This window comes from Salmo salar, chromosome 19, assembly GCF_965601325.2.
Source record: "Salmo salar chromosome 19, fSalSal1, whole genome shotgun sequence".
NCBI classification, from domain to species: Eukaryota; Metazoa; Chordata; class Actinopteri; order Salmoniformes; family Salmonidae; genus Salmo; species Salmo salar.
The window spans coordinates 54,305,623-54,319,625 of NC_138309.1; the positions used below are offsets into that span (position 1 = coordinate 54,305,623).

The window sequence follows — 14,003 nt, forward strand, 5'->3', positions numbered from 1 at the left end:
TCGTTCATCTTTCCCTCGATCCTGACTAGTCTCCCAGTACCCTTCCGCTGAAAAACATCCCTACACCATGATGCTGCCACCACAGTGCTTCACCGTAGGGATGGTGCCAGGTTTCCTCCAGATTTGACACTTGTCATTCAGACCAAAAAGTTCAATCTTGGATTCATAAGACCAGAGAATCTTGTTTCTCATGGTCTGAGAGTCCTTTAGGTGACTTTTGGCAAACTCCAAGTGGGCTGTCATGTGCCTTTTACTGAGGAGTGGCTTCCGTCTGGCCACTCTACCATAAAGGCCTGATTGGTGGTGCTGCAGAGATGGTTGTCCTTCTGGAAGGTTCTCCCATCTACACAGAGGAACTCTGGAGCTCTGTCAGAGTTACCATTGGGTTCTTGGTCACCTCCCTGACCAAGACCCTTCTCCCCCGATTGCTCAGTTTGGCTGGGCGCCAGCTCTAGGAAGGGTCTTGGTGGTTCCAAACTTCTTCCATTTAAGAATGATGGAGGCCACTGTGTTCTTGGGGACCTTCAATGCTGCAGAAAAGTTTTGGCACCCTTTCCTAGGTCTGTGCCTGGACACAATCCTGTCTCGGAGCTCTACGGACAATTCCTTCGACCTCGTGGCTTGGTTTTTGCCCTGAAATGTGGGACCTTATATAGACAGGTGAGTGCCTTTCCAAATCATGTCCAATCAATTGGAATTTACCACAGGTGGACTCCAATAAAGTTGTAGAAACATCTCATGGATGATAATTGGAAACAGGATGAACCTGAGCTAAATTTTGAGTCCCCTAGGAAAGGGTCTGAATACTTATGTAAATAAGCTTTATTTATCTAACAACCTGTTTTCGCTTTTTCATTATGGGGTATTGTGTGTAGATTGATGAGGATTTTTTTTATTTAATCCATTTTAGAATAAGTCTGTAACATAACAAAATGTGGAAAAGGTCAAGGGGTCTGAATACTTTCCGAATGCACTGTATACCCAACAAGCTTTCACAGTCTCACTTGCAGAATCAGACGTTTTGAAGGTTTAGGCATTCATTCTGAATGGTTAAGTTCCGCAATGCTCTAACATAACCCAAGCCTACTTGATGGTAATAGCGTTCACTGTTGCCCTTAGTGACCAGTTTTAAAGTAATCTCCTCCTTACCTGGACAGACGTCTAATTTCGCAGTGGATCTTGAACGACCAGTGTGACAGATAACCTGCTGACTGCTGAGTGGCAGACAGACACACTGACACTGTGCCAAAAGCCCTTCCTCCCAGTCTGTCCCATTCCATCCACATGACCGCCTTCCTGGAATGTGTCAGTTTATACCATTTCCAGCCCATCTGGTAGAGTGCTTAGGGCTGTCAGCCAGGGAACGGCATGCTATTCCTGTGTCAGGCCTGGATGTCAGGTCTGGATTCCTGGAGCACTGAGTCCAGAGTAGGGGGCCAATGGTTCCTCTCCCCATATACCTGTGGCTGTATCCCCATGACCCATCGCCACATCCTGCCCCCCCTGCCCTGTCCCGTCCTATTAATATCTAGGTCTGGTGTAACCCAGCCATAGTGACAACTGTATAACTCTTATCCATTCTCCTGTCATTGTTGATGGATTTTGTCTATTGTAGATTGTGTCATTGAGATGGATGAAGTGGCAATTCATTGCCCTGATATCTTTTCATAAAGCATGCAGATTATGCAGGCGTCAAGGCACATCGTCACTTCCTCTCAGTAGATTTACGGAACGCTATGTTGACCCCCATATGTTTGTTGCTTTTCAACTGGTGCCCGTCATGCATAAACAAACAGGATGTAACAAAGGCACTTCAGGCATGTCTCAAAAGAGGGGTGGTCTTGTTCCCGTAGGTACTGAATGTACTGTAGCTACGTTTAGTACTGTATCTTCATGCCAACTGTTTCTGTTCAGAATGCACTCTATAGAATACTTGACTGATCTGAGTCCTGTGTCTCTGTGTTTAGATGAAGCTGCCGGTGCTGCTGCTGGGTCGTTCAGCTGACCTGAGGCCTGGTGAGTTTGTGGTGGCCATCGGCAGCCCCTTCTCCCTGCAGAACACGGTCACCACAGGTATCGTCAGCACCACCCAGAGAGGAGGCAAGGAGCTGGGCCTGAGGAACTCTGATATGGACTACATCCAGACGGACGCTATCATCAACGTGAGTGATACATCCACATCATCAGCACACACACACGAGCAGCTGTCACACAGGGCATTTAGTTGTGGAACAGTTAGTTGCGGAACATTTAGTTGTGGAACATTTAGTTGTGGAACATTTAGTTGTGGAACACAGCTGTCAGTGCAGGGCATTTAGTTGTGGAACATTTAGTTGTGGAACATTTAGTTGTGGAACACAGCTGTCAGCGCAGGGCATTTAGTTGTGGAACATTTAGTTGTAGATATTTAGTTGTGGATATTTAGTTGTGGAACACAGCTGTCAGCGCAGGGCATTTAGTTGTGGAACATTCAGTTGTGGATATTTAGTTGTGGAACACAGCTGTCAGCGCAGGGCATTTAGTTGTGGAACATTTAGTTGTGGATATTTAGTTGTGGAACACAGCTGTCAGTGTAGGGCATTTAGTTGTGGAACATTTAGTTGTGGAACATTTAGTTGTGGAACACAGCTGTCAGCGCAGGGCATTTAGTTGTGGAACATTTAGTTGTGGAACATTTAGTTCTGGAACACAGCTGTCAGTGCAGGGCATTTAGTTGTGGAACATTTAGTTGTGGAACACAGCTGTCAGTGCAGGGTATTTAGTTGTGGAACATTTAGTTGTGGAACATTTAGTTGTGGATATTTAGTTGTGGAACACAGCTGTCAGTGCAGGGCATTTAGTTGTGGAACATTTAGTTGTGGAACATTTAGTTGTGGAACACAGCTGTCAGCGCAGGGCATTTAGTTGTGGAACATTTAGTTGTGGAACACAGCTGTCAGCGCAGGGCATTTAGTTGTGGAACATTTAGTTGTGGAACACAGCTGTCAGCGCAGGGCATTTAGTTGTGGAACATTTAGTTGTGGATATTTAGTTGTGGAACACAGCTGTCAGTGCAGGGCATTTAGTTGTGGAACATTTAGTTGTGGAACATTTGGTTGTGGAACACAGCTGTCAGCGCAGGGCATTTAGTTGTGGAACATTTAGTTGTGGAACACAGCTGTCAGCGCAGGTCATATAGTTGTGGAACATTTAGTTGTGGAAAATGTTGTTGTGGAACACAGCTGTCAGTTCAAGGCATTTAGTTGTGGAACACACAACAGTAGCTCCCCCTTATTTGCCCCGTTACACACGAAGGAGCTGTAGATATACCATCTGATCATCCCTTTAACCTGAATGTTGTTCCTTTTCAGTATGGGAACTCTGGCGGACCCCTGGTCAATCTGGTAAGATATAATTACTTATTGATAAGATTTACATGTTTCAGAATGGTCTTAAAGGTCCAATTCAGCCGTTTTTATCTCAGTATCAAATAATTTCTGGGTAACAATGAAGTACCTTACTCTGATTGTTTTCAGTTAAAATGGTCAAAATATACTAAACTAGCTTCTTAGCAAAGAGCAATTTCTCAAGCAAGAATTTAGCTAAAACTGTCTGGGAGTGGTCTGAGTGGGGAGGGGAAAGCTGAAAATGTGCTGTTATTGACAGAGAGGTTTGGAAGTCTCTTTCTTATTGGTCTGCCAACTAATTTACCACCTAGTGATGTCACAAAGCAGGCCAAAACTCCATCCCACCAAAACAGGCTGAAATTTCAGGCGGTCTTTTCAAACAGCTCTTACACCAAAAGGGCATTATCATCATTTTCGCATTTTCACAGTGTTATTCCAACCTCATAGTGTGGAAATATATATAACACACAGGAAATCACATTTTTAGCTGCACTGGGCCTTTCATTGTAAATCTATGACAAATCTGGAGGATGTATTTTAATAATGTGTGTTGTTTCTGTCTTCAGGATGGAGAGGTGATTGGGATCAACACACTGAAGGTGACAGCAGGAATCTCCTTCGCCATCCCCTCAGACAAGATCCGTCAGTTCCTGGCAGAGTCCCATGACAGGCAATCTAAAGGTACAGATTACCAATCTAAAGGTAGGGCTGTGACGATTATGGAATTTTGGGATAACGATAAATTGTCACGCAAATGACCACGGTTATTGTCATAGTTGTAATTTTTTTCAACAATTGTTTTGAGCTTGTAATGCATCATAAATGAATGCATCTTTGAAAATTACCAATGATATACCTAATGAATATAACTCAGATTTGGTGAAACCCCTGTTTTAAAAAAATATATATTTTGACCGTGCCGTTCTGCTCATAAAACCAACTTTACCCTCTTCATGTATAAAATAAATAAGTACAAATAAAATAAACAAAACTGCTATTGGGTTAGTTCTATCTACTTGAAAATAAAGTTTAAAAAAATATATATATATATATAATCTCCCCCTCTAAAAATGCATGTATTAAGGCAATTTTGGCAATTTATTTTTAAGTTTGCGGTTATTATTGGTTAGACCCCCCCCCGATTATTGTGCCAGGCCTATCTAAAGTTCCATGACTTTGACCAGGTACCGCATATTGAATTTTTAATGTTTATCACCATGTGCATGCTAATGCAGCATTTATCCTCTTTTCTTTAGGGAAATTATCAACAAGTAAGAAATATATCGGTGTGAGGATGATGACTCTCACACCAATGTAAGTTTCAGCCAGCCTGGTTCATCTTGTGAATTAAATTTTTCCAAATACCTGCGTTACATTAAACACATCTCTGTTTTCATTGGTTCCTTTCCCATAGGCTTGCAAAGGAGCTGAAGGAGAGACAATCAGACTTCCCCGATGTTACCTCAGGGGCATATGTAATCGAGGTCATCCCAAAAACACCAGCTGAGACGTAAGTAGTATCTACAACCTGAAAGGGTTCTTCAGTTGTCCCCATAGGAAAACCCTTTGAAGAATGGGTTCTACATGGAACCCAAAAGGGTTCTACCTGGACCAAAAAGGGTTCTCCTATTGGGACAGCTGAAAAACCCTTTTGGAACCCTTTTTTCTAAGAGTGTACTGAAAACAGAACAGTTAGATTAGGACAGGAGCATTTAATGACTCATTTGGTAGTTGGCTCAGTCTCCATTCCTCTCATAAAGGTTGCTAAGAGTTCATTGTCGTCTACTCTTAAAATTAGACAGGCCTCATAGCACAATGATTTAGCATTTCATGACCACAAGAACAGCATGATAGAGCAGTCTATCTACAGTAGGTTATTCATTCCTACAGAATGCACTCTCTGTGTATTTTTTGTGGCCACATAAAATCATTTGTGCTGAGGCGGTGGTCTCCCACTTAAGGAAATGAATAGCTTTCTTTTTGTCTGGTGGGGTTTGTGGTACCAAGGTCAGCAAAATGCTTTTAGATTTTTCAGAGACCATGGTCAGATTTAGTTTCTCACAGTGTCTAAAAAGAATGTTACTGCCTCTGTAAGTTCATTTAGCTTTTTTTGGAATGGGGAAAACACCCTTCTCTCAAATTTAAGAGGCTATATTTATATTCTGTGGATTGAGAGATCTAATGGTACACACTTCTTATAGAGCCTAACGTACTTTATCAGTAAAGCGCATTTCTTTTTTGCTACATTCCCCCCTCTCTCCTCCACAGAGGTGGCCTGCAGGAGAGTGATGTCATAATCACCATCAACAGCCAGCGAATCACCTCAGCCAGTGACGTCAGCAGCTCCATCAAGAGGGAAGACACGCTGCGCATGGTGGTCCGGCGGGGGAACGAGGACGTCATGCTCACCGTCGTCCCAGAGGAGATTGACCCTTGACCTCTCAGCAACCACGAGCTGGTTCTCAGTGTTGAAAATCACGGACCTTAAACCGGGTGTGTCTGGAGCCACACCCTACCTTAGAACCTGTAACTACTAGTGTCTCCCCCCCACTCCCCTCAAACTACAGAGGTCTGTGAGGCCCACAACTAACCCTCTGGGAGCTCAAATGTGTCCAGGGTAATAAAGACATATTTTAGCACCCCTGCTAGTTTTTTTTGATTATTTGTCCTCATGTATGAGTCAAAAAGATACTTCTACACTCATTGAAACTGATTATTGCCATCACGTTTGTTTTTATACTCTATTAACATCCTTGCACAGAGAACCCTCCTCAGTCAGAGAGAAGAAGTGAAGGGTGTCCTTAATCTGGTTTGTTGTTGATATTGTTGATGTTTTTTAGTTGTATTTCTCTTGGTATGTTTTGACCACAATTTCACAGAGGGAATAAAATGGTTTAAAAAAAAGTGGTGTTCCTTACTGATCTGAAAATCCTAACTGACTACATGAATGTTGACAGTTGAACTATACACATCTAGTAAAGGCCAGTGTACGCATCCAGCTTGGCTGCTCTACGCACAGACTGGGACTATGACCATGGCATGGTTATGGTTTGGATCATAAACTCAGCAAAAAAAGAAACGTCCTAAATGTCAACTGCGTTTATTTTCAGCAAACTTAATGTGTAAATATTTGTATGAACATAACAAGATTCAACAACTGAGACATAAACTGAACAAGTTCCACAGACGTGACTAATAGAAATTGAATAATGTGTCCCTGAACAAAGGGGGGGGGGGGGGGGGGGGGTCAAAATCAAAAGTAACAGTCAGTATCTGGTGTGGCCACCAGCTGCATTAAGTACTGCAGTGCATCTCCTCCTCATGGACTTGGCAGTTCTTGCTGTGAGATGTTACCCCACTCTTCCACCAAGGCACCTGCAAGTTCCCGAGCATTTCTGGGGGGAATGGCAATAGCCATCACCCTCCGATCCAAAAGGTCCCAGACGTGCTCAATGGGATTGAGATCCGGGCTCTTCGCTGGCCTTGGCAGAACACTGACATTCCTGTCTTGCAGGAAATCACGCACAGAACGAGCAGTATGGCTGATGGCATTGTCATGCTGTAGGGTCATGTCAGGATGAGCCTGCAGAAAGGGTACCACATGAGGGAGGAGGATGTCTTCCCTGTAACGCACAGCGTTGAGATAGCCTGCAATGACAACAAGCTCAGTCCAATGATGCTGTGACACACCGCCCCAGACCATGACGGACCCTCCACCTCCAAATCGATCCCGCTCCAGAGTACAGGCCTCGGTGTAACGCTCATTCCTTCGACTATAAAAGCAAATCCAAGTCTGGTCCAGCGACGGTGGGTTTGTGCCCATAGGCGATGTTGTTGCCGGTGATGTCTGGTGAGGACATGCCTTACAACAGGCCTACAAGCCCTCAGTCCAGCTTCTCTCAGCCTATTGCGGACAGTCTGAGTACTGATGGCCGGATTGTGCGTTCCTGGTGTAACTCTGGCAGTTGTTGTTGTCATGTTGTTTCTGTCCCGCAGGTGTGATGTTCGGATGTACCGATCCTGTGCAGGTGTTGTTACATGTGGCCTACCACTGCGAGGACGATCAGCTGTCCGTCCTGTTTCGCTGTAGCGCTGTCTTAAGCGTCTTACAGTACGGACATTGCAATTTATTGCCCTGGCCACATCTGCAGTCCTCATGCCTCCTTGCAGCATGCCTAAGGCACGTTCACGCAGATGAGCAGGGACACTGGGCATCTTTCTTTTGGTGTTTTTCAGAGTCAGTAGAAAGGCTCTAGCAACTCCTGTGGTGGGCCGGGCGCAATGCACGCTGACATGGTTGCCAGGTGTACGGTGTTTCCTCTGACACATTGGTGTGGCTGGCTTCCAGGTTAAGTGGGCATTGTGTCAAGAAGCAGTGCTGCTCGGCTGGGTTTTGTTTTGGACGACGCAAGGTTCTCGACCTTCACCTCTCCTGAGTCCGTACGGGAGTTGCAGCGATGGGACAAGACTGTAACTACTGATACCACGAAATTGGGTAGAAAAAGGGGTAAAAAAGTAATTAAAACAGCCCCAGACCATTATTCCTCCTCCATCAAACTTTACAGTTGGCACTATGCATTCGGGCAGTTATTGTACTGACATTGCTTCCAGAGGCAGTTTGGAACTCGGTAGTGAGTGTTGCAACCGAGGACGGATGATTTTGACGCGCTACGTGCTTCCAAACTCGGCGGACCCATTCTGTGAGCTTGTGTGGCCTACCACTTCGTGGCTGAGCCGTTGTTGCTCCTAGACGTTTCCAATTCACAATAACAGCACCTACAGTTGACCAGGGAAGCTCTTAGCAGGGCAGAAATTTGACCTGTTGGAAAGGTGGAATCCTATGACGGTGCCACATTGAAAGTCACTGAGCTCTTCTGTAAGGCCATTCCACTGCCATTATTTGTCTATGGAGATTGCATGGCTGTGTGCTCGATTTTATACACTTGTCAGCAAAGTGTGTGGCTGAAATAGCCAAATCCACTTATTTGAAGGGGTGTTCACATACTTTGTATTTTAAGTATGAGCTAAGCACATCATATGTTCTAGACAATGGCAAGACATTACTAATCAATGATAATCAACTACCATAATGGAAATAAATGTTTTGTGCCATCCTCTGTGTTTGCAACTTCCATTTGCCTTTTTTTGGGGGGGGGGGGGGGCTGTATTTGTTGTGTAATAATTTCAATCAATTAATCAATCAATCAATCAGGGACGCTAGTTACGTAACCAAACAAGTCACAGAGAGATCATTATTGCTATGTGTACATGATATGGGAAAAAAGAGCCTTATGAATCTGAAAGCTCATAAACATAACTCGTAAATGGCATTAGATATTGAACACCTACTCACTGCCAACGCCCAATATCCTATAAGATGATTCTGTAAAAGCCATATTTACCTCAGAAATGTCTCTGCCATGTACACTCAGTGTATGTACAGTGTCTTCGGAAAGTATTCGGACCCCTTGACTTTTTCCACATTTTGTTAGGTCACAGCTTTATTCTAAAATGGATTACATTGTTTTTTTCCTCATCAATCTACACAGAATACCCCATAATGACAAAGCAAAAACAGTTTTTTTGATTTTTTTTCTCATTTATAAAAAATGTAATGTAAATGTACATTTACATAAGTATTCAGACCCTTTACTCAGTACCTTGTTGAAGCACCTTTGGCAGCGATTACAGCCTCAAGTCTTCCTGGGTATGACGCTACAAGCTCTGTATTTGGGGAGTTTCTCCCATTCTTCTCTGCAGATCCTCTCAAGCTATTTTCAGGTCTCTCCAGAGATGTTTGATGGGTTCAATTCCTTGCTCTGGCTGGGCCACTCAAGGACATTCGGAGACTTGTCCGGAAGCTACTCCTGCCTTGTTTTGGCTGTGTGCTTAGGGTCGTTGTCCTGTTGGAAGGTGAACCTTCGCCCCCAGTCTGAAGTCCTGAGCGCTCTGGAGCAGGTTTTCATCAAGGACCTCTCTGTACTTTGCTCCATTCATCATCCTGACTAGTCTCCCAGTCCCTGCCGCTGAAAAACATCCCCACAGCATGATGCTGCCACCACCATGCTTCACCGTAGGGATGGTGCCAGGTTTCCTCCAGACGTGACGCTTGGCATTCAGGCCAAAGAGTTCAATCTTGGTTTCATAAGACCAGAGAATCTTGTTTCTCATGGTCTGAGAGTCTTTAGGTGCCTTTTGGCAAACTCCAAGCAGGCTGTCATCTGCCTTTTACTGAGGAGTGGCTTTCGTCTGGCCACTCTACAATAAAGGTCTGATTGGTGGAGTGCTGCAGAGATGGTTGTCCTTCTGGAAGGTTCTCCCATCTCCACAGAGGAACTCTAGAGCTCTGTCAGAGCGACCATCGGTTTCTTGGTCACATCCCTGACCAAGACCCTTCTCCCCCAATTGCTCAGTTTGGCCGGGCGGCCAGCTCTAGGAAGAGTCTTGGTGATCCCAAAATTCTTACATTTAAGAATAATGGAGGCCACTGTGTTCTTCGGGACCTTCAATGCTGCAAAAGAAAATGTGTACCCTTCCCCAGGTCTGTGCCTTGACACAATCCTGTCTCGGCGCTCATGGCTTGGTTTTTTCTCTGGCATTCACTGTCAACTGTGGGACCTATATATATATATACACAGTGGGGGGGAAAAGTATTTGATCCCCTGCTGATTTTGTACGTTTGCCCACTGACAAAGAAAGGATCAGTCTATAATTTTAATGGTAGGTTTATTTGAACAGTGAGAGACAGAATAACAACACAAATATCCAGAAAAACGCATGTCAGAAATGTTATAAATTGATTTGCATTTTAATGAGGGAAATAAGTATTTGACCCCCTCTCAATCAGAAAGATTTCTGGCTCCCAGGTGTCTTTTATACAGGTAACGAGCTGAGATTAGGAGCACACTCAAAGGGAGTGCTCCTAACCGCTGCTTGTTACCTGTAAAAAAGACACCTGTCCACAGAAGCAATCAATCAATCAGATTCCAAACTCTCCACCATGGCCAAGACCAAAGAGCTCTCCAAGGATGTCAGGGACAAGATTGTAGACCTACACAAGGCTGGAATGGGCTACAAGATCATCGCCAAGCAGCTTGGTGAGAAGGTGACAACATTTGATGCGATTATTCGCAAATGGAAGAAACACAAAAGAACTGTCAATCTCCCTCGGCCTGGGGCTCCATGCAAGATCTCACCTCATGGAGTTGCAATGATCATGAGAACGGTGAGGAATCAGCCCAGAACTACTCGGGAGGATCTTGTCAATGATCTCAAGGCAGCTGGGACCATAGTCACCAAGAAAACAATTGGTAACACATTACGCCGTGAAGGATTGAAATCCTGCAGCGCCCGCAAGGTCCCCCTGCTCAAGAATACATATACATGCCCGTCTGAAGTTTGCCAATGAACATCTGAATGACTCAGAGGACAACTGGTGAAAGTGTTGTGGTCAGATGAGACCAAAATGGAGCTCTTTGGCATCAACTCAACTCGCCGTGTTTGGAGGAGGAGGAATGCTGCCTATGACCCCAAGAACACCATCTCCACCGTCAAACATGGAGGTGGAAACATTATGCTTTGGGGGTGTTTTTCTGCTAAGGGGACAGGACAACTTCACCGCATCAAAGGGACGATGGACGGGGCCATATACCGTCAAATCTTGGGTGAGATCCTCCTTCCCTCAGTCAGGGCATTGAAAATGGGTCGTGGATAGGTATTCCAGCATGACAATGACCCAAAACCCACGGCCAAGGCAACAAAGGAGTGGCTCAAGAAGAAGCACATTTAGGTCCTGGAGTGGCCTAGCCAGTCTCCAGACCTTAATCCCATAGAAAATCTGTGGAGGGAGCTGAAGGTTCGAGTTGCAAAACGTCAGCCTCGAAACCTTAATGACTTGGAAAAGATCTGCAAAGAGGAGTGGGACAAAATCCCTCCTGAGATGTGTGCAAACCTGGTGGCCAACTACAAGAAACGTCTGACCTCTGTGATTGCCAACAAGGGTTTTGCCACCAAGTACTAAGTCATGTTTTGCAGAGGGGTCAAATACATATTTCCCTCATTAAAATGCAAATCATTTTATAACATTTTTGACATGTGTTTTTCAGGATTTTTTGTTGTTATTCTGTCTCTCACTGTTCAAATAAACCTACTATTAAAATTATAGACTGATCATTTCTTTGTAAGTGGGCAAACGTACAAAATCAGCAGGGGATCAAATACTTTTCCCCCCCACTGTATAAACTCAGCCAAAAAATAAATGTCCCTTTTTCAGGACCCTGTCTTTCAAAGATAATTCGTAAAAATCCAAATAATTTCACAGACCTTCATTGTAAAGGGTTTAAACACTGTTTCCCATGCTTGTTCAATGAACCGTAAAAAATGAATGAACATGCACCTGTGGAACGGTCGTTAAGACACTAACACCTTACAGACGGTAGGCAATTAAGGTCACAGTTATGAAAACTTAGGACACTAAAGAGGCCTTTCTACTGACTCTGAAATATACCAAAACAAAGATGCTCAGGGTATCTGCTCATCTGCGTGAACGTGCCTTAGGCATGCTGCAAGGAGGCATGAGGACTGCAGATGTGGCCAGGGCAATAAATTACAATGTCCGTACTGTGAGACGCCTAAGACAGCGCTACAGCGAGACAGGACGGACAGCTGATCGTCCTCGCAGTGGCAGACCACGTGTAGCAACACCTGCACAGGATCGGTACACTCGAACATCACACCTGCGGGACAGGTACAGGATGGCAACCACAACTGCCAGAGTTACACCAGGAACACACAATCCCTCCATCAGTGCTCAGACTGTCCGCAATAGGCTGAGAGCGGCTGGACTGAGGGCTTGTAGGCCTGTTGTAAGGCAGGTCCTCACCAGACATTATCGGCAACAACGTCGCCTATGGGCACAAACCCACCGTCGCTGGACCAGACATGACTGGCAAAAAGTGCTCTTCACTGACGAGTCGTGGTTTTGTCTCACCAGTGGTAATGGTCGGATTTGCGTTTATCGTCGAAGGAATGAGCATTACACTGAGGCCTGTACTCTGGAACAGGATCGATTTGGAGGTGGAGGGTCCGTCATGGTCTGGGGCGGTGTGTCACAGCATGTCAGAGCGTGTTGTCATTGCAGGCAATCTCAACGCTGTGCGTTACAGAGAAGACATCCTCCTCCCTCATGTGGTACCCTTCCTGCAGGCTCATCCTGACATGACCCTACAGCATGACAATGCCATCAGCCATACTGCTCGTTCTGTGAGTGATTTCCTGCAAGACAGGAATGTCAGTGTTCTGCCATGGCCAGCGAAGAGCCCGGATCTCAATCCCATTGAGCACGTCTGGGACCTGTTGGACTGGAGGGTGAGGGCTAGGGCCATTCTCCCCAGAAATGTCTGGGAACTTGCAGGTGCCTTGGTGGAAGAGTGGGGTAACATCTCACAGCAAGAACTGGCAAATCTGGTGCAGTCCACGTGGAGGAGATGCAATGGGGTACTTAACGCAGCTGGTGGCCACACCAGATACTGACTGTTACTTTTGATTTTGACCCCCCCTTTGTTCAGGGATAGGTTATTCCATTTCTGTTAGTGACACGTCTGTGGAACTTGTTCAGTTTATGTCTCAGTTGTTGAATCTTGTTATGTGGGTGGAAATGTCTTTTTTTGCTGAGTTTATGTATATATATCTATATCTATATCTATATATATATATATATATATATCGGTCAAAAGTTTTATGTGGGAACTCCTTCAAGACTGTTGGAAAAGCATTCCAGGTGAAGCTGGTTCAGAGAATGCCAAGAGTGTGCAAAGCTGTCATCAAGGCAAAGGGTGGCTATTTGAATAATCTCAAATATAAAATATATTTTAATTTGTTTAAAACTTTTTTGGTTACTACTTGAATTAGTAAGTGTTTGTATATATATATATATGTGTATCAAGAATGGTCCACCACCCAAAGGACATCCAGCCAATTTGACACAACTGTGGGAAGCATTGGAGTCAATATGGGCCAGCATCCTTGTGGAACGCTTTCAACACCTTGTAGAGTCCATGCCCTGACAATTTGAGGCTGTTCTGGGGACAAAAGGGCGGGTGCAACTCAATATTAGGAAGATGTTCCTAATGTTTCGTACACTCAGTGTATATACTGTATATATTTCGGTCTCTGACATTGCTCGTTCTGATATTTCTTCATTTCTACATTTTTCTGGATTATGTGTGTATTGTATTTGTATTGCTAGGTATTACTGCAGTGTTGAAGCTAAAAACACAAGCATTTAGCTGCACCTGGGATAACATCTGCAAATCTGTGTACGCAACCAATAACATTTGATTTGATTTGCAGTAAAAAAAAGACACAGACAGAATTAAGTAATCTCTCAAGCCATTGGTCATCTCTTACATTTTATTATGGTCATCCATATATCCTCAGTGAACTGCTTAGGGTGCGACATTAAGTATCATGTGAATTAGCCACAGTATGTGGTGATTTATATATAGGGAAGGATCCATTACGTTAACTTGTGGAATAGACACCGTCTGGAATGCGGTTTCAACCAGTCAGCATTCAGGATTAGACCCACCCGTTGTATAATACGTAATAATCGACAGT

The 14,003-nt window shown here is 44.4% G+C and overlaps 1 protein-coding gene across 2 annotated transcripts in view; it reads left to right on the forward strand.

The window, feature by feature from the left end:
- Positions 1-6,030, forward strand: part of htra1b (HtrA serine peptidase 1b) — a 37,191-nt gene extending 31,161 nt beyond the window's left edge. The window contains exons 4-9 of one of the 2 annotated variants that reach the window (XM_014158365.3): positions 1,968-2,162; positions 3,351-3,383; positions 3,953-4,088; positions 4,643-4,700; positions 4,801-4,896; positions 5,655-6,030. In XM_014158365.3, coding sequence (XP_014013840.1) covers positions 1,968-2,162; positions 3,351-3,383; positions 3,953-4,088; positions 4,643-4,700; positions 4,801-4,896; positions 5,655-5,823 — 687 coding nt within the window. In that variant the 3' untranslated portion in view covers positions 5,824-6,030. The remainder of the gene's footprint in view (positions 1-1,967; positions 2,163-3,350; positions 3,384-3,952; positions 4,089-4,642; positions 4,701-4,800; positions 4,897-5,654) is intronic. The other variant, XM_014158366.3, reaches the window with a different exon arrangement.
- The last annotated feature ends 7,973 nt before the right edge of the window (positions 6,031-14,003 follow it).